This window comes from Penicillium diatomitis, assembly GCF_028827545.1.
Source record: "Penicillium diatomitis strain IBT 30728 chromosome Unknown utg000002l_segment0_segment0, whole genome shotgun sequence".
NCBI classification, from domain to species: Eukaryota; Fungi; Ascomycota; class Eurotiomycetes; order Eurotiales; family Aspergillaceae; genus Penicillium; species Penicillium diatomitis.
The window spans coordinates 46,816-65,545 of NW_026623174.1; the positions used below are offsets into that span (position 1 = coordinate 46,816).

Genomic DNA, 18,730 nt, shown 5'->3' on the forward strand with positions numbered 1-18,730 from the left:
CGGGCCTATAGCGTACTAGCTTAGTAGGAAAGGCTACTCTAGAGTACGCTAAGCTAATAATATATCTACCCCTACCTATATCTTATCACGTAATTTCTATATCTAAGTATTATACTATTTCTAGTATATAGCTAGGTATATAGTAGTATACCCCTTTTACTTAGCTCGAAAAATTTTGAATTAGTATACCTAGGCTTTTCCTAGTAGTATAACCCTAATTTCTAGCTCTTTACTATACTAAACCCTATATATAAGACTTAAAGGCAAGAAGTATACGCTTTAATAGATATACCGATAGTACTTATAACTTTGCGTAATATATCGCTTAAAAAACTATAAGAGTATACTAATAACGCTAAGTTAATATTAGAAGTTTTACGGAGCCGACTTCGTCTTTCTGAACATAAGGTATCGGACGCTATAGGCTTATCCTAATATCGAAGTTACGGAAAACGCTCCTAGGTTAGTCGAAAGAGGCGAGCTTAGATAACGACTACGAAGATATTATATCTATTAGAAGCCGCTAAATTAACCTCTACTATTCTAGATTTATTAGAAGCTTTAAAGAAATAACTTACTTCTGTTTAGGATATATTTATAGAATTTCCCCCGTTAGATTTATATTATATATATAAGCGCTATAGGCGGGACAGAAGACTAGATAATATCCTACGAACAGAAAATAACCGGAAAAGAGCGATAGCTATCGATAAAATATTTAGGAGTACTATATAAAGATTACTAGCTATATAGTATTCAGAAAATCTTCGCGGAAGAGTAATCTTATCTCGCTAGGACTAACTCTATAATATATTATTAGATTTAAACGCTATAGTATAAAAAGAGGTACGCGGTGGACGATTAGGAAAAGTAATCTTATAGGTAAGAGAGAATCTAGGATTTAAAGACGGGAGAGATAAAGATATCGCTAGGTATATTAGCGTCGGATTAAAGTAAATTATATTAGAAGATCTACTCTAGGAGAGACTCGATATCGAAGACTAAACGGAGATAAACCTATCTAGAGTCGGTATACTTACTACTCTAGTAATTAAGTCTTTTAAAAAGCTTTCTCTACTAGAGATTCCGTAATTCCTAGATTATATTATCGCCGCTAAAGTTAATTCACTAGCCCTAGGGTTAAAGGAGACTAAAATAGGATTCCTATATTAGATTAGTAGGCTCTCTCGAAAGATTATAGAATTTCTAGCTCTTTATAATAGTAGATAATCTCCTTCTAAAAAATAGTATCCTACTTCTATTAGGTTATTTTATTAATAATACTATCAGAAAGTATTACGATTAAGAACTAGGTAAACTAAAATACTACGCGAGTTACTCGTGAAAGTTAGCGCTAAATACCTATTTTAATATCGTCCTAAGATATACCTACGGACTACGGAACCCCGTAATCACGTTTACGGGCTTTAAATATATACGCTACTCTATCGTTATCGGTAGCTTAGACCGAAAGCCCTAAAATTTAAATACCCCTAATTTTCTACTCTAATAGATCGTAGACGCCTAATTTCTCTCTAATAAGTATACTACTTAGAAGATATATATTAGGCGCTACTTCTATTTCTAAGCTACTACTCTCCTATCCTAGTCTAACTATATTATTAGCTAATAGGCTCTAAAATAAGAGGAAACGAGTCTGCCTTACGTATAGTAAGTATATACTAGGTAATTATCGATCCGCGTTAAATTACGAAAATATACGCGATATAGAGTAATATATAATATACGTAAAAAAATACTAAAATCTATAATTTCTGGTACTATAGGCGAAGAAAGCGCTATCCCTTCTAACGCGCTTATATAGGTTAATTCTTCTATTATAGCTAGGAGTATCTATAACGGTATAGAGGAAGGGATATAAATAGATATTAATATTAACGACGTATACTAGTTAGTTATATTATTAGATACGCCTAACCGAGCTATAAGCGGTATAGACTAGTTATAGTCGTCTATTAGTATAAGCAGTACTTTTCCGGAAATAGGTATAAGGGTATTAACTACTATAGGTACTCTAGCCGACTAGACAAACTTTTTCGTACCTAAGTTTCAAAACGAAGTATATATAATACTTAACTTTCACGATAGATTAAATTAGCTCCTATATTCTTCGATAGTATAGCGTTACTTAGTATCGATACCTTTAATATAATATCTTATTACCCTAGCTAATAGATAACTTCGGAGTTACGTATCGCTTCCTATATTAGATAAACGATTTAATATCCGGAATTATCGTAGGTTTCTTCGATATACCTATATCGGATCTAACTTTAATATACGTCACGATACTAGTTCCTAGTATAATTTCGATTAAGAGAATAGTATAATAATACCGTAAATTCGTAAAAGAATAGGCCCGATTCTATAAATAGAGGGCTCTTGTAATAGAATAATAGTAACAGAGTAAGAAAACGATATATATTATAAAGACTCTCTATTCTATTAGCCGGCCTCTAAATAGTTAATCCTAAGACTTAGTAGTCTAACTCTAGTATAATACTTAAGGAAAGAGAACGACCTAAAGTCTTACTCGACTATTATTTTAGCCTTAATAGATAGCTTAGCCTAGTATTAACTATTTACCTATATATATATTAGTCACCTCTTTATAAGCTATTATTAAATAATATACGAGGAATATTGAAAACTTAGTATTCTCGGCTTCTTTTTACTATAGAAAGGGTATATCTAACCGGCGGGGGTAATACCGTCCTTATAATATATATAGTCGTCTCTAGCTATTATATAGGCCTTTATCGGATAGCTATAATGATTTTTATTATATAAGAAGTATCTAAGGAAATTATAGATAAGGCTAGATCGACCCGAAAATAGTAATATATTTAGTAAATTAAGATATTCTAGGTTAGATATTAAGTTAAAGAGTCGGTTAGGTATTAAAAACCCGATTAGTAATATAGTACGTAGGTACCTATAACTATAATATAGGCCCGGGCTAAGGAGGGGGTAAGACCGAGGTATTATATAATAGAACGGATAATTAATTTTACGGAATATTATCTTAATTATTACGGGGAACTTACTACTCTAGATCGCTTTAGCTATATATCCTACTACTAGTTCTGTTATAGTTCTTTTTCTAAATAACTTCGCTAGCTTTTTTATTATCTTCTCCCTTCGAAGAGACTTATATCTTACCTACGGTTACCGTAGGTAAGGCTTAAGGATTCTTTAAAAAGCACGGTATTTTCTATATACCCGACGCGGAGATTAGTAGTCTAGTAGTAAAACTAGGTAGCGAAGCTATTTATAGAAAGATTCGTATAGAGCGATTTCCTATACGCGATATAGTATATTCGCTAATTAATCTTATTATATACTATACTTATAAATTATAGCGCCTCCGAGCTATTATTAAATAATTTACCCTATTATTCTGTTTCACTCTTAGTCTAGATCCTTATTTATTTTACGCCTTAACGATCACAGAAAATCTAAACTATCGCGCCGTAGTCTATATATAGGATAGGAGGATATAGTACGAGTTTTCTGAACGCTCTTATGTTAGCGAGCTTAAGGGAACTCTAGTATCTAATAGCCTAGTCTAGGTTCTATATTCGTGGTTAAAGAAGAGGAACCTATAAGATAAATTAATTAAACTTAAGGACGGTAGTATATAAGGCGTATTTCTTCTTCTTTCTCGACTTATTACTTACTACTTATAGTATCGTTATTTATCCCCGACTATACTTTATAGTAAATAAGGGCTATACGATTAGTTAGGGGTATCGAAAGAAATCACGCCTAGAGAGCGATAGCTAAATAGTAACGACTTAGAGCAGACTACGCTTTTATTAGTAAGCTAGAGACTATACTTAAGCTACTAATATAGATTACGAAGAAGTAGCCTAACAGAACTTAAGTTAAAATATATAATACTCTAATTTTATAGTTTACGTCCTTACGAAATTATTATTATAATTATATTTAGCCTTAGTCGCGCCTTTTATCTATATTATAGTAATTATATCCTTATATCTTTAGCGAGTATAAAGAACTATATTATAATAACTCTACGTCTCCCCTGTTATTATCTACCTATACTAGTTAATCTTACTAATATCCGCTATCGAATTAGTAAGACTACTAACGTAGTAAAGACGAATACCGTAATACTATATACTTACGCTACTATAACCGAATCCTAACCGACTCGCTCGCGAAAGTCGAGCCCTAAGTTTGTATTAGGAAAAAAAATATACTACGAAACCTGTTAAGGGTCTTATAGGATATACCAGAGATAGGCGCTAAGTAGATTATTTACTAAGTATTACTACTAAGTAAATCCCCTACCTATAGGTAGGATTATTTTTAAAGTAAACTATAAAGTACTAGAGGCGTTAACGCTAGCCGTAGCGTTAGCGCTAGTTAATAATTTTATAGAATTTTTCAGATTTAATACTAATTAGCAAAGATACGAGACTTAACGCAAAATTCGTACGAAGCCTAAGAGGTTAACGCTATTCCCTAAGCCGATATCGGTCGAAAAAGCTTATGCTTACTCGATAAGGTTAACTTCTAGTCGAAGTCTAAGCTAGTCGAAAATACGTACTTAACGCGGTAGTTAGAGGCTTAATACGTAGGCTAAGCCGAAAGTTGCGTAGTAGCCGAGATAGCCTATTTAATTAGACCGAATTAGGAATTATATAGGGTACTAGGGTTTAATTCGAAGTAGCGCTACGTTAGATAGAATAAGTACTTATAGAGGAAAGGAAGTATACGGATAATAGTAGGGAGATATCTCCTCTAGTTATCTTATAAAGCTAGTCCTATCTAGTAAATATCTAGAGGGAGAAATATCGGTAGGAAGGCGTATCTTATCTCTAAAAACGGCGCTAATTACTTACTAGCTATATTATAGTATATAGAGGTTCGTGGCTTTATATTATATTAGTATATTATTAGTTTTAGGTTCCTTACGATAATAAAAACTAATAATTTCTCGGCTAAGTACTATAGTTAGTTAATATAGCCTCCTATAATATTACTCTAGTATTAAGTTATAGCGGGTAAATAACCTCTTAGCTTACTTATAGATATATATTAGTAGTCTTACTTCGAGAGTTAGTATAAATAAGCTTTACTAATTTATTATCAAAAAAGGTATCGTTATTTATAAGCTACTTATTAAGCGTATCCTTAAGTAAAGGTTTTTATTAGAACTAGTCGTAGGAGTAGCTTAGTTAGAAAAGAAAAGAAAGGCGATAGAGGAGTAACGGATATCCGACTAAGTAGCTCGAGGGAAGTCTCGACGCTATAAGACTTAGGGCCGCGTAAGTAATAGTAAAGATACCTTATATTACCTAAGGATATTACGAGGAACTACGATAGAAGTAAGGAGTATAATATACCGAAAAACGGTATTTTTTGAAATCCTAGCGAGGCAGAAGACTAAATTTATACTCCTACGCACGGTATCCGATAAGTATATACCGGGCTAACCCGGATTTAGTCTACCGTAGCGAAAGGATATATAATAACTAATTATACTATCCGGCTAATTAAAAAGTTATGAAAAACTAAAGTAGTCGATAAAGTTAGTAAAGTCTTAGGGCGAGAGAGAAAAGGATAATCTACGGGATAAATTACGGTAGAAAAAATCGATAAAATATTCTTTACTAGTTATCCTAGGTCCTAGCGATATCGTACTCCCTTTTAATCTATCCTAAGTCTATAGAAGTTCGTTACTCTTCTTTCTAATACTAACTCCTAGCTAGCTTGTTAATTCCTAGTACTATATAGTTCTTCGGGATTATATAGTAAACTAGTAATATTTCGGTTAATCTTTTATTTAATATTAAAATAAATAGAGGGTTAAGATCTTCTTAGTATCGTAATATCGATTTATATTAGTTAATATTTATATATATTTAAATATCGAATTTAGATATTTAGGAATAATAAGCTCCCGTATAACTAGCTTCGAATATAGTGAAATAATAGCTAAGGAAAAAGAAATAGTAGTTAGCCATGGTTTATATTCCTAGTATATTACCGGGTATCTAAAGGGATAGTTCTTATAGTCCTATATAAGGAGAAACGAGCTCTAAAGGGGGGTAGATAATAATAGAATAACGGCGGTAGTACGTTAAGGAAGGTTATCCTTACTTTCGACTTTTTTCTTAGGTAAGAAATAGAGTTTTAAAACTAGATATTTACGGGTTTAGTACCGTAGTTAGTTAGATATTATTATACTAAGTAAGCCTAAGATACCCCTCTAAACCTTCTACTTAATTAGCTCTTTAGCTAATTCCTTTACTTAAGCGCGTACTTCTTTTTTAATAAGATAGATTACGGTCCGCCGACTAAGATAACCTATCCTATACTTTCTAAGAAGTCTCTAATAGAAGAGTTAGGAGACCTACTATAGTATCTAATAATGATAGTACCTAGAGAAGTAATCTTTCTAAACTCAGAGTCGATTTTCGCTAGCAGATCATAAGTAAATTAGGGATTATCTTAATCTTCTGTGATTAGATATTAATAGCTCTAGCTATAAATAAGGGCTTTAAGTATGCCTAGCCTAGTATACTTATTCTGAAGAAGCTATAAATTCTGTAAGTCGTCTTCCCTAAGACGAATTTCTCCTTCTTAGCTATAGACTCGTTCCGTAGCCGGAAAGGAGATACGTAAATTTAATAAAAAGCCTATATTAATAGATCTAATACCTTTTATAAACGATTTCAGAATATTACTTCGGTAATTCGCTATCTTAACTTCTTCGAGGGTAAAGCGATTTATACCGTATAAGACCGATCTGGTCTTATAGGATAATCGCCGATAAGTATATAGTAACGCTAGCTATATATAGGGTTTGTAGGGTATAAAAGACTCTAGTAGGCTTCCTTAATCCTAGAAAAGATATAGGAAGTCCGGTATAGCGAGTACTAGTTTAAAGATCCGGTAGCGAACCTTAACCGGTAAGATAAATAGACTAGTAATAGTCGGCTTAGATAGTTAGGAAGTTATTCTTTATAATTCCCGGCCTAATATAGTAGATACGTAATTCGTTTATAGAATAGTTAGAGATAATATCTAGTAAAAACGTTATATAGTTTAGTAGTACCCTAGCCTAAATAAATTATCAGTCTAGATTATATATATAATACTAAGTTATACTAACTAACTACCGTATAATTTTAAATCGGTATAGGAACCTAGATATTAAGGGAAGGAGCTTCGAACTACGTCGAACGCTAGGAGGGGGGCCGATTAGTACGTGACTTCGAGGTAGTATATAATATCTAATCAAAAACTCTTCTCGGTAAGGGGTAGGTCTCTACCTAACGGTAAAACCAGTACCCTTAAGTTCTAACCGCGAATATATAAATATCCAAATCTTATTTATATATATAATTTTAGTAACAGTATTCGGTTTTAGTCTATTATATTTATTGACTAGTTCTGAGTTAGCGTAAAATAATATACGATACTTAGGTATAATTCACGAAAGAAGCCCTATAAAGAGTCACTTTAGAAGGCTATTCTAGTAACCTAGGCTTTTATTATCTTATTAGTTAAAATAGTCCTACTTAGTTATAATTTTTTGTCTGTATTACGGATATCGGTATATAGTACTTCCTAATTAATATAGGTATAGATTAGGTAGTAGTATAACGATAATATATATATATATTAGTTTCGGTAGCGGAATAATAGAATTATACCTAATCGCTTACTAATATCTTAAAATATAGTATAGTAGGCTAGGCTTATTAATAACCTTGTCTCACTTTTATTTATAAATATACTTTCTATAGTATATATATATAGGTTCCTCTACTCTTATATAAAATTTATCTACGATAGCGTAGTTAAATCCTAAATATAACGGTCTTCGCGATAAATTACGTCGACGATTAAACTACTTTCGAGATAGATCCCGAGGTCTATTAAATAAGGAAACCTAAGTATAAGCGCTTGCTATAACTAAGTTAGTTACTCTATTCTTTTACTACTTACTACTAATATAAAAAAAGCCTATTATCCCTAACTTAAAATCAAACGCGCGACGATATATTTAAGGCTATTAAAAACTATAAGGTATATAAGGAATCTGTAGGCGTCTAAAATACTATCCGAATCTAACTAGACTAGATAGTTCTCTAAGTAACTAGCCTAGAGGCGAATTTAATAGCGTCTTAGTATATTCCTAGGGGTAAATTAGGTAGCGTCGATATCTCTTCGGGCCTCTAGAGTATAGTATTTCGTGAGGTAGTAGAAGGTCTTCGGGAGGATATTAATATTATAACTCTTAAGGGGAAAGATACCGCGTAGTTACTTAAAGATCTCGAAGATATTATAAAAGAGGTAATATAGATATCGATATTCTAGAAGGGGTTAAAATACTTATAAACCTTATAAGTATCCCTCCAGAGGTTTAAAGACGTATTAGACCTAGTAAGTCTACTAGTAAACCTTAAACCTACTACCGTAATAGTTATTAGAGTAGTTCGAGGCTTAACTATAGTAAGTTTATAAATAAAATATACTTTATACTAAATTAGTAATTTAGCTAAATATCCTAACTTAAGATTTATATAGATCGTAATTAGCTTCGTAAATTCTAATTCAGATTTCGCTAATAAGCTTAAAAGTATACTAATATATATTTTATATATCGATAAGTATAATATCCTTAGTCGGAAGGCGGAGGAGAAGAAAATTTACCGGGTAATTTTTAAATATAAAACCTTACCCCTTAGATAATATATTTAATAAACTTTAATAGATACTCGTTTTAGTCTACCGAAAGATTCTAGAGTTCTACTAAGCGGTATATAAGATACTCGTAAGAAAAGGAATATAGTTTATAATAAAAATAGTCCTAGAGAGTAATCGCCTCCCGAATATTATCTAAGATATTATAAAATACTCCGATATTCTCTATAACCTTATATAAATAATAACGCTTAAAATCCTTTAAGATATTAAAGATAGGTTAATCTATAAGTAAGATATTTTTCCCCGATAATATTTAATTATACCTAAGCTAATTTTTACTAGTTTATAGTTAGCTAGGTACCGAGAAGATAAAAGGCTAAACTTACTACTATAATAAACTTAAATTTCTACGAGCTAACTAGGCTTATAACTTTATTTTAAGAGATTCTAATTTTAGAGCCTAGTACTATAGCTCGGGTTCTCGACTACTAGTGATTCTCGGTAAGATAGGCTATAGTAAGACCGTTCTTATAGCCTATATTATAGATTAACTTTATTAGAGGAAAGGCGATTAACTCCCGAATCCTAAGATATACTATTATTATTACCGGGAAGATAAGACCGGGAATATAGTAGCGGTACTATCTGCTTTAATACTATCGCTTCTTTAGTAGCTACTAGGTCTTAAGAGGTATTTCTGCGATTAGTATAACGAGAAATAGGCTCTTAGATATTACGATCTAGTAGCGAGTATTAAAAGCCTTAAAGAATACTTATAAAATATATTAGAAGTAATTAATCGCCTAATTTTCTTTTTGGTCGATAGTATTAATAAGTATAACAAAAATTCTATAAGAAGACTTCTTAAATTATTAAAATATCTCTCGGTAAATATTTCGGGCCTTAGAATTCTTATCTCTTCTCGACCGTAGGAAAGGATACTTAGCTAGCTAGATAAAATCCCGAGTATCGTAGTTAGCTTAGGTACTTAAAGAGATATAGTAATTACTAAGAAAATCGCTAATATATATCTACCCTACCTAGTAGTAGAGCTTAGGGCGCTAGTAATAAAGGAGCTATTACTACTAGCGTAAGGGAGTGCTATATAGACGAAGATAGTAGTATAGCTTCTTAAACTCCGCGATATTAATAATAAGGATTAGATACGACGCTTTATAAAAGAGGTAGTACTACTATAAGATCTATTAAAACTCTATACTTCGTTACTCTTCCGATATACTAGGAACGATTCGGAAAATAATTAGCTTACCTTTATAGCGTTAAAAATTCTTTCCGCTATTTATAGACCTTTAAGTATTATAGAACTAGCCTAGGCGGTAACTTTAAGTATAACTAATAATATTACTACCGTATATACTCTCGGTAAGTAGGTCGACTATCGGAGAATTATAGGTCTTATTTACCCCTTTATCTCCCGCGTCGACTTTAACGATCTAAAGAAATATTAAGTTCGACTCGTACACTAATTAGTAAAAGATTTCGTCTAAGGAAACTCTATTTTAAAATATCTACGCCCGTAATATACTATAGCGGGAGAGACTAGATAAGTTTTAGTAATCTAATACCCTAAAAGACTAGTAGTATTTATCCTAAGTATCTATATTAGATATCTTCTGTTAGATAAGATCGGATCTAAGAACCTATTCTCCGAAGAGTAAGCGGTAATCATAGAGCTACCTCAAGAATATAATATATTTAGTAATAACGAAAAGCCGGTTAAATATAACCCTTATTATATATAGGAGATATAGGAAGAGAATATAATCCGCTTCGAGCTAAGTAAGAGAGGCTTTAGCGAATTCTTTATCTATATATTATACTATTAGTTAAAGTATTTTAGCGTAGTTAAGGATAAACCACTCCCTAGCCTATCGGATATAGAAAGATTATATTAAGTAGGATTAATTCGACTTCGTAACTAGATCTAATAAAACTATTACCTAGGCTATACTATCGCTCCTAGATTTAAGTTTAACTATAGGCTCTATAATCCTCTATATATTACTTTACTCTACGGTTCGGTACTAATACTTCGTGATTTACTAAAAAGTTCGAGCTTCGCTAAGGATACCTATTTTCTAAAACTAGCTATAGAGGTAGTTTATTAAATCCTTAGATAGGGAGATATTTCTAGACTACTAATACTATTTTTAGACGATTAAGTCGGTTAGTAGCTATAGAATCTCTATTTTTTTCGAAGTATTATTAAAGTATAGCAGAATCCGCGCTAATAAGCCTAGGAGGTCGCTATAGGCTAGAATTCTGATAAGGTTACTAACTAGAATAATTTATTCGCGCTCCTCGATATCGTACTAGGGAGAATGGTTTAGGAACAATAGGGAAATAAACTCCTATATATAGTAGCTAGCGCGGGTTATATACTAGTTATCTAGGGTCTTATAGATAGCGCCCGATAAAATAAGGAGCTCCGAAATGAATTACTCCGTCGATCCCGGGTCGAGCCGTAATAGATAATATTTAAGCCGGTATATTAATCTCTTAGTAAGGCTATTCTGAGAAATCGCGTTAACGTAGTAGGGTACCTAGTCAAGGTAGATAGTATTAATACGTATCTTCGGTACTAAAACTCTCGCGGTGAAAATATTTTGTATTTAGTATCGATAATCTGTAACCCTAAGATTTTCCAAATTCTTACACCTCGTTTTCCGGAGGGAATAAACTAGAAAGATTGTCGAGGCGATATACCCTTACTTAGGGTAATTATAAATTTTTCAGCCTTAGGTAATCGGTTTGAATTAGCACGAATTCTTCTCTCGTAGAGTATATATTAGTAATTCGCTAAGAAGTATTACCGTAAGCTATTCCGAAACTTATTTAACGATTTCTAAGTTCTTAAAGGTATTATTCTAGGTATACTTAAATTAATAGGGTTAGTTACGGCCTATCGAGTGCCTAAGTTCTCAGAAGAATCTATCTCTTTTGCCTAACGTTCCTTAATAAATAGAGCTTTAGTTATATAACGGCAGCCTAGGGAAACGGGAGGCCTAATTAATTAGGATAACCTAAGTGCTAGGAAATCAGCTATCTAAAGTACTAGCCGTTACCTTAGTTATAAGTATCTATACCTACTAAATATTTCTGGCCTTAACGTAGAGCCTAGCCTATTAATTAGCGATGAATAAGCTAGATCGAGGTAGTTTTATATAGGTTTAGAGGCCTATAGCGGAAGCGCGATTAATGTTATCCAGTTGTTCGATGTCTATGCGTAGAGCGAGGGGTCTGTGCCCCGAGAGTGAGAGATAGGTGATCTATACTGGTTGTTGTGTTGGAGAATCTCACCCTGTCTATCGCACACCCAGGCTAGTCACCCCTGGTCGCGCGACAGAAGATATTTGAGGATGGAAAGGCACCCCAGGCCACTACTGGCCGTACTTAAGCCACACGCCGGCCAGTTAGTAGTATGGTGGGTGACTATATGCGAATCCTGGCTGTTGTATGTTTTTGCGTGACATTCATTGCTTCCAGCTCGATGAGTGGTCGTCAGTCGTGCGATGCTAGAGATGCGTCTTGTTTTTACCCATGCACCCAGCACATCACATCCTCTGGCATGAGAAGCAGCTAATCATGATTCAGGGGGATTGTCGACATCGTTCAAACAACTCAAGGCAAACCTGGCTCTCTCGGCGGTAGGTGCACTGACAGGAGTCGGTGTCCCTATGGCTCTATCATTTGTACTGATACGTCTAGTTGGCGCAACTCCTCTCCAGGCATTTGGCGCTGGGGCGGCGTTGTGTTCAACAAGCATTGGTACGACGTTTACAATCCTGTCCACAACTGGTCTCCACAACTCAAGACTGGGGACAGTCTTGAGCGGCGCCGCCATGATGGACGATGTCGCAGGCCTAGTCATGGTCCAGATAATATCGAACCTTGGTGGTTCTGGCTCTGACTCGGTCAGTGCAGCCACAGTGGTTCGCCCCATATGCGTGGCGATTGGTTTCGCAATTGCCGTGGTTTTCATTGCCGGCCTTGTGGTCAAGCCAGTCTCGCGCAGGCTGGGATCAATGAACCTGGGTTCTTTACCCCAAGGCTATGCGTGCCCCGTGACCTTCGTTTTGCACATGGCGACTCTGATCGGGTTCGTGGCGGGAGCATCCTATGCCGGCACATCCTCCCTCTTTGCTGCCTATCTTGCTGGCGCCAGTATCTCCTGGTTTGACGATCTCAAGTCTACAGCCGAGGAGAATCCACATGTCGGCGGAATCACACCCGCCGCTGAAGGAGCAGCCCATCAATCAGGCATTGAGATGGCAGATCAAAGCGGAGCTACCGTCTCTTGTTCGACCGAGAGTCCCGAGCAGGACACGGGTTTGCGTTCGAGCTGTGCGTTAAAACCCTCCAGAACCATCACTGGTCAAGACACCTTTGAGGCTTACTGCTTACAACCACTTCACTTTATTCTTTGTCCTTTCTTCTTCGTAGGTCAAACTAATCTTCATCATGGATGCAGCGCACCTTTTACTAACATCGGTAGGCATCCATCGGTTTTGCTATCCCTATCACAAAAATGTTTCAAGGGCAGGTTGTCTGGCGCGGCATCGTATATACTATTCTCATGGCACTAGGCAAAGTCGTGACAGGTATCTGGTTGCTGCCTGTCTCGACCAATCCAATGGCTGGGCTCAAGAAGATGAGAAAATTAATTGCGATTCTGCTCACATGGTGCACATCAAAAACACGAAAGTCGGCGACAAAGCAGGGTCGTGCAATAGACCGAAAAGAGCGCAAATCTACCGCTGGTTCACCCCTATCAAGGACTGCTCTGTCAAATCAACAACCTGCCGATGTCGCCAACACCCCTTCTACTTCTGACACCACTTCTTCTCTGAAACCGCATCGGTCTCTCTACCCGTCTTCCATTTTCGGACTAGCGATGATCGCACGAGGTGAGATAGGTTATCTCATTGCATCTGTGGCAGAGTCGGGCGGCTTGTTCGCTCAACCGGAAAAGGGAGACAGCGGAGGCGACTCGGAGATATATTTGATTGTGATATGGGCCATCACTTTGTGTACGATTATAGGACCAGTCTGCGTGGGGACGCTTGTCAAACGCGTGAAGAAGCTGCAGAGTCAAAGAAGTCAATCTGGGAGTCCGGATCCCCTGGGTGTGTGGGGTTTGCCTTAGATGGCGATCCTTCTTCTCGTACATAATTGCCAGCAATGAATCAAAACGTCGGAGATTGGATTGGAACGGCTTTGGGATGTCCCATCATAGGAAAGCCGCGCAAGGAACACAAGCACACTCATGTTGGGTATATCATATCTTCGTTCTCAATTTTCTGTTGTACAAGACCGAGTACACTAAAGTCGAGCTGACTTGCAGTATTCCATTATTTTAATCCCCCGAGTAGAACAGACGCCGACATCTCGTAGGCCTGATGTTTGGCTTCCGCCTGAGGTGTTCCCTCCTTAGCTTCCTTATCCCAGCCATGGGTACAGTCGTCCATCCTCTTGCTCAACACGTGTTTGCCACCACCATTCCGAATCTTATCAGCCAAGGCCTCGGCCTCAATAGTAAATGGGCATTGAGCCGCCGTGATAATCAAGACATTATCAGGAAAAGCCACTGACTCGGCGTACGTTGGCGACAGGCGAGGATTCTTAGTGTCTGCCGCTGAGAAGCCGAGACACTTATGGCACAGATGAGAGAAAATAGGGAACAAGCTGCGCATAACAAAGTTCGATCGATCCACGACGGTCTTCTTCGTCGTGGGAACGCTCATATCAACGCAGCCATAGAACGAAATCACCGTGCGAAACACATTATCGTCTTGATTCCGCCGAGGCCGAGAGTATGTGCACGACAATGCCAGGGCGATATTCGCGCCCGCGCTGAATCCTGATAATGAGATTCGCTCAACGTCGAATTGATCTGGCAGGGATTGTACCCATGCGACCGCATCTTCGGCGTCATTCACGGCGGCCGGGAAGGGATCCTCGGGCGCAAGACGATACTGGACGTCGATGACAGTGAAGCCGGTCTTATCCGCGATGAAACGGCAGTACTCATCGTCTGCGCCAAATGCAGGAAGTATGTAGCCACTGCCGCAGAAGTTGATCAAGACGGGCCGTGGTGCTTTGTGTTCCTCCTTGGCTGGCTTGTAGATATGGGCTTTGATCACTCGGCCCGTATCCCGCGAGGGGATTGAAATGACTTCATCTGGTTTTGGGTCCACCTTTAGCATTGGGCGGATGATAGCCCTGAAGAAGGTCGCGATGGACTTGTGGTAAACATAGGTCAGGCCCATTTCTTCTCAACTGGCGGAAGGCTGACTATGATTCTGCTGGTGAGAATGGGTAGCTGAGTCACGCTTCGGCCAGTCGTGTCGGGTAAGCCTTGCACACAGGGTTGCAAGAATTGAAATTGGACGAGATCTCAATAGCAGAGTAGACGTCTTTGAGCAAGCTTGACTTTTCTCATCTGTAGATATAGACTGCAACAAGATCAAAGTGGCATTCTAGGGGTCGTCCGTCGTGCCATCAAGCTGTGCCTACCGATCGTCATCTCGATGCGGCTACGTCATGTATCCGATGAGCAGTGCATCCCGATCACGAATACCCAGAGCGGGCGGCCATCAAGGCCGTGCTGACTTGACTTGACAAGCTGAGATTGGAAGTGTTTGAAATGTGATCAAGTATTCGTGACAACAGAGATAGTAACAGTCATCAGATAATTGTAGATGGACTTTGTTCCACAGCTCAACCCGTTGTGTAAATAACGTGGAAGCGCTACGATGACGGAAAGGCCGATCGGCTGCAATGGCGGATCTCTGCAGCCTGAGCCCTGATTATGACTTATGACAAGCATTTCCCAGAAATTCGAATACTCCTGATGTCCTCTAGTTGTGGGCAGGCTATTCGTGACATTTCTGGAAATTGTACTTGAAGCTTTCCCTAGGGTTGGTCAAATGCGAACGCACCCCATGCCTTCGACGGCTCGCAGGGAGCCTCCGGCTTTAGCATTCGACCCGCATGAAGCTTACTTGAAGGTTTGACCTTGACGTTCAAGATAGCTACATCGTGCGCTCGTCTATAGAGGCATCCATATGGATGCTCATCCAAGATGAGGTGAGTCCTACGCTTCAGCGTTGGCCCTGCATGTCATCGCGGTCTTGAATGAGCCTGGCTCGGGTGGTAGCACCATGCCCGAGCAGAGAAAGGTGGCTAGTCATTTCCAAGAGAAAGTCAGCCATTCAGTCTGCAATAGAAAGGGGTTCTGGCTTCACACTTCGCTTGTCATGTGTGGGACGAAATGGCCAAGCTGGACATGACGAGCCTCCGCATGGGAAGATAGGGATCTGCTACGAGCGTTGCGATGACAACGCAATCTCTCAAGCAGGCTTGGCTTTTCCCCCATCTTTTGGCCTTGCGTCGGAGAAGCCGTTTGAAGCAACGGAGCACAGATCAAGTCAGCCATGCTGTTTCAGACTGAGAAGGTTGAGATGAAGTAAGTAGATGCGGGGCGGATTCATGGAAGGGATGTCCCGAGAGCCGATCCATGTCCGCTTCTGGCGATGGTAGCAAGATTGCAATGAACCAGCTTCTTGGCACAAAGAAAGGGGACAGAATCAGTGTGCAAGATCTAGTATGGATGCCGACCTTTGGTGGATGCGCTGTGTGTATTGTGACGTGTCGAGCTTCATCTAGAGGGTCCGAAAGCCTTGCTCCTCTCTTGGTTTTCGCTAGGTAGAACCGAGAGCAATGATCAGGCCTGATACGCTCAAGAATCCCTTTGGGGGCCCAGGTCGTGTCCAAGCCTGTGCAACATCCCTCATCAATGACCAGGGTCATCTCTTCCCAAACAGTGGTCATTGAAGTAGGCGAGACCACTTCAGTGGACTTTCTACCGCAATCTCATCATTTTGCACGGATAGCTCGCCTCGCCATGGCAATTGAGAAGGCACAACGGTGGACGGCGGGTCTTGAGTTGTGACTCTTTTGAAGATCGACGACTATCGCCCAAAGCGGTTCAAGTGGATTGGCACCCCCGAGCTTGGACCCGGTCATGCCTTGCGTTTCGTCTCAGTAGGGAGCAGCTACTGAGCGCCATCCCGTTTAATGACCGGAGTCTCGTCAACCCTCTCTATAAATGGAGACGTTGCTGGAATGAGTTTGCCCCTTTTAGGCGTACACGGATGGTGGAGCAACCTTAAAAGGATCCTGAAACGAACCTTGTGCTCGGCGGGGAATGAGATGGCTCGAGTGGAGTCGAGAGCTGTTGAGAACACTGGCGACGAGACTTGGATGCACTGAAGGTTATTCCCGCTCTGTGCATCCACTACTCAGTGGATGGCCACCGACGGGATGACGAGCCGGTAAGAATTAGCTTCTCCTGCCAACTTTGAGGCAACGCACGAGGCTGGGGGATTGAAACAGGCAGGTCAGTAAGCTGTGCAGAGCGAATTTTGGATGGAGCAATCACTACAAATTTGAATTTGAATTTCCGGACCTGTCGAAGGACGTCTCGCCAAGTTGATCATGCTTTGCCTTGTCTTTCCCATGTGTCGCATGTAGTGAACGAGAGCAAGCCTGATTCGAATTGTTGGGGACAGGACGCCGTAGCCTCTGAATTGGCTGGATCGATGCCCTGGAAAATGGCTGTAGCATTGGGAAACCATGGGTCTTCGACTGTGAATAAGCAAATCCCTGTGCGAGAGTGTTCTGTCCACGGTATTGGGAAGTTTGACCATGCCAATGCCCAGCCCTGTAGAATAGTGAGACAACTCAAAAGCAGTCCTCCCTGGGTTCCACGTGCCTTGGGGGGCTCTTGTTGCATGTCGACGTCTTGTTTGCATTGTTTCATGTGACTCTGCCTTTCACCCGAAGCACTCCGAGCTACGTTGATTGAAAGCCTACACAGTCCACAGCCTTTTGAGATTACCTACTTGCTACGAGCTCGTGGGTCTGGTGATAGATGCCCGTTGGAATGCCCAATTAGCGGTGAAAAGTGATTTGTGTCACTAACGAATCAGCATTCCAGTCCAATATTTGTACGACAACGCGACGCATGGTGAAAAAAGCAGTCAAGCAAAGAAGATGATTCTCAAGTGCCCACCTAATACCGTCAGGATTGAGCAAATGTTCATGACCCTAGAAGTTGATTGCTGTCCCCTATAGCTGCCATGTCTCTCCAAACCGTCGAGGCTCATCCGCGCAAGGATTGCTTTGAATGATCGGCATCTTCAAGCGGTACTTCGCTTACAAAAAGCCCCCTTGAATCACTCTGGACCGCCTCAACCTCCACCAACTCATGTGATCACTCGCCTTGTTTAGGCTCTCGGCATTCCTTTCTCTAACGGGAGATTTCTATTCTGTCTGTGATCCATTTTTTACAGATATTGCTTTTTCTCCCCTCATGTGTGTCTCATCCGGCGAGACCTCTTCCCCTATTGTCTGTCGTAACCACGCGAGAAGCTGAACCTAAATCAAGAACCATGCAAGCTTCCGCCCTAGCATGAACCGCGACCAACAGAGTCCTCATGACCCGAGAATAGATCTATCAAGCGCGTCACTAGATTCGTCATGCAGGTCGTGGGTGATGCATCTTCCCCCATCCCCGGCTCAACGCAAGAAGTCGACCTCGAAACCTGAAACATCCCATCAACGGTCTATTCTGGGCTAGAACCATCTTTTTAGTTTTCCACCTCGTGAGCTTAGGGATTGTCCTGCCAAATTCTGAGAGCTCCAGATGATCAAACGTGAGCAATGCCCGGCTGCAGGAGTTTGATGCCAAGTTGCGCCTCCCTTGACTCATGCCCTCCTCCTCGCGGGCCTCCCCTTCCTAATGCGGCCATGTCCGGTGGCCATTCCATCACATCAACATGTGGTCGGCCATGTGCGCATCCGTCCCTGGCATTTCGAGGCGTGGGCAGACCACCGCCACTTCTTTTGTCTACATTTTCCTATTTATCCATTTATGCATTTCATGGTTCGTTCAAAAAGGTGGATCTCCACTCGACAAGTAGAGCCGCCTCGTCCG

At 39.2% G+C, this 18,730-nt stretch overlaps 2 protein-coding genes across 2 annotated transcripts; one reads left to right on the plus strand and one right to left on the minus strand.

Moving 5' to 3' along the window:
• Positions 1-12,311: 12,311 nt before the first annotated feature.
• N7539_001270 (cation:proton antiporter) lies at positions 12,312-13,876 on the plus strand (the record flags this gene model as incomplete). The annotated part of the gene is made up of 2 exons (XM_056930873.1): positions 12,312-13,169; positions 13,226-13,876. Coding segments are annotated over 2 exons (1,509 nt in total), but the record flags the coding sequence as incomplete, so codon positions are not given.
• Positions 13,877-14,081: 205 nt separating this feature from the next.
• Positions 14,082-14,999, minus strand: N7539_001271 (alpha/beta hydrolase; the record flags this gene model as incomplete). Its single annotated transcript, XM_056930874.1, has 1 exon — positions 14,082-14,999. One exon carries the CDS (start codon positions 14,997-14,999, stop codon positions 14,082-14,084), a length of 918 nt encoding a protein of 305 aa, XP_056792905.1.
• Positions 15,000-18,730: the final 3,731 nt, after the last annotated feature.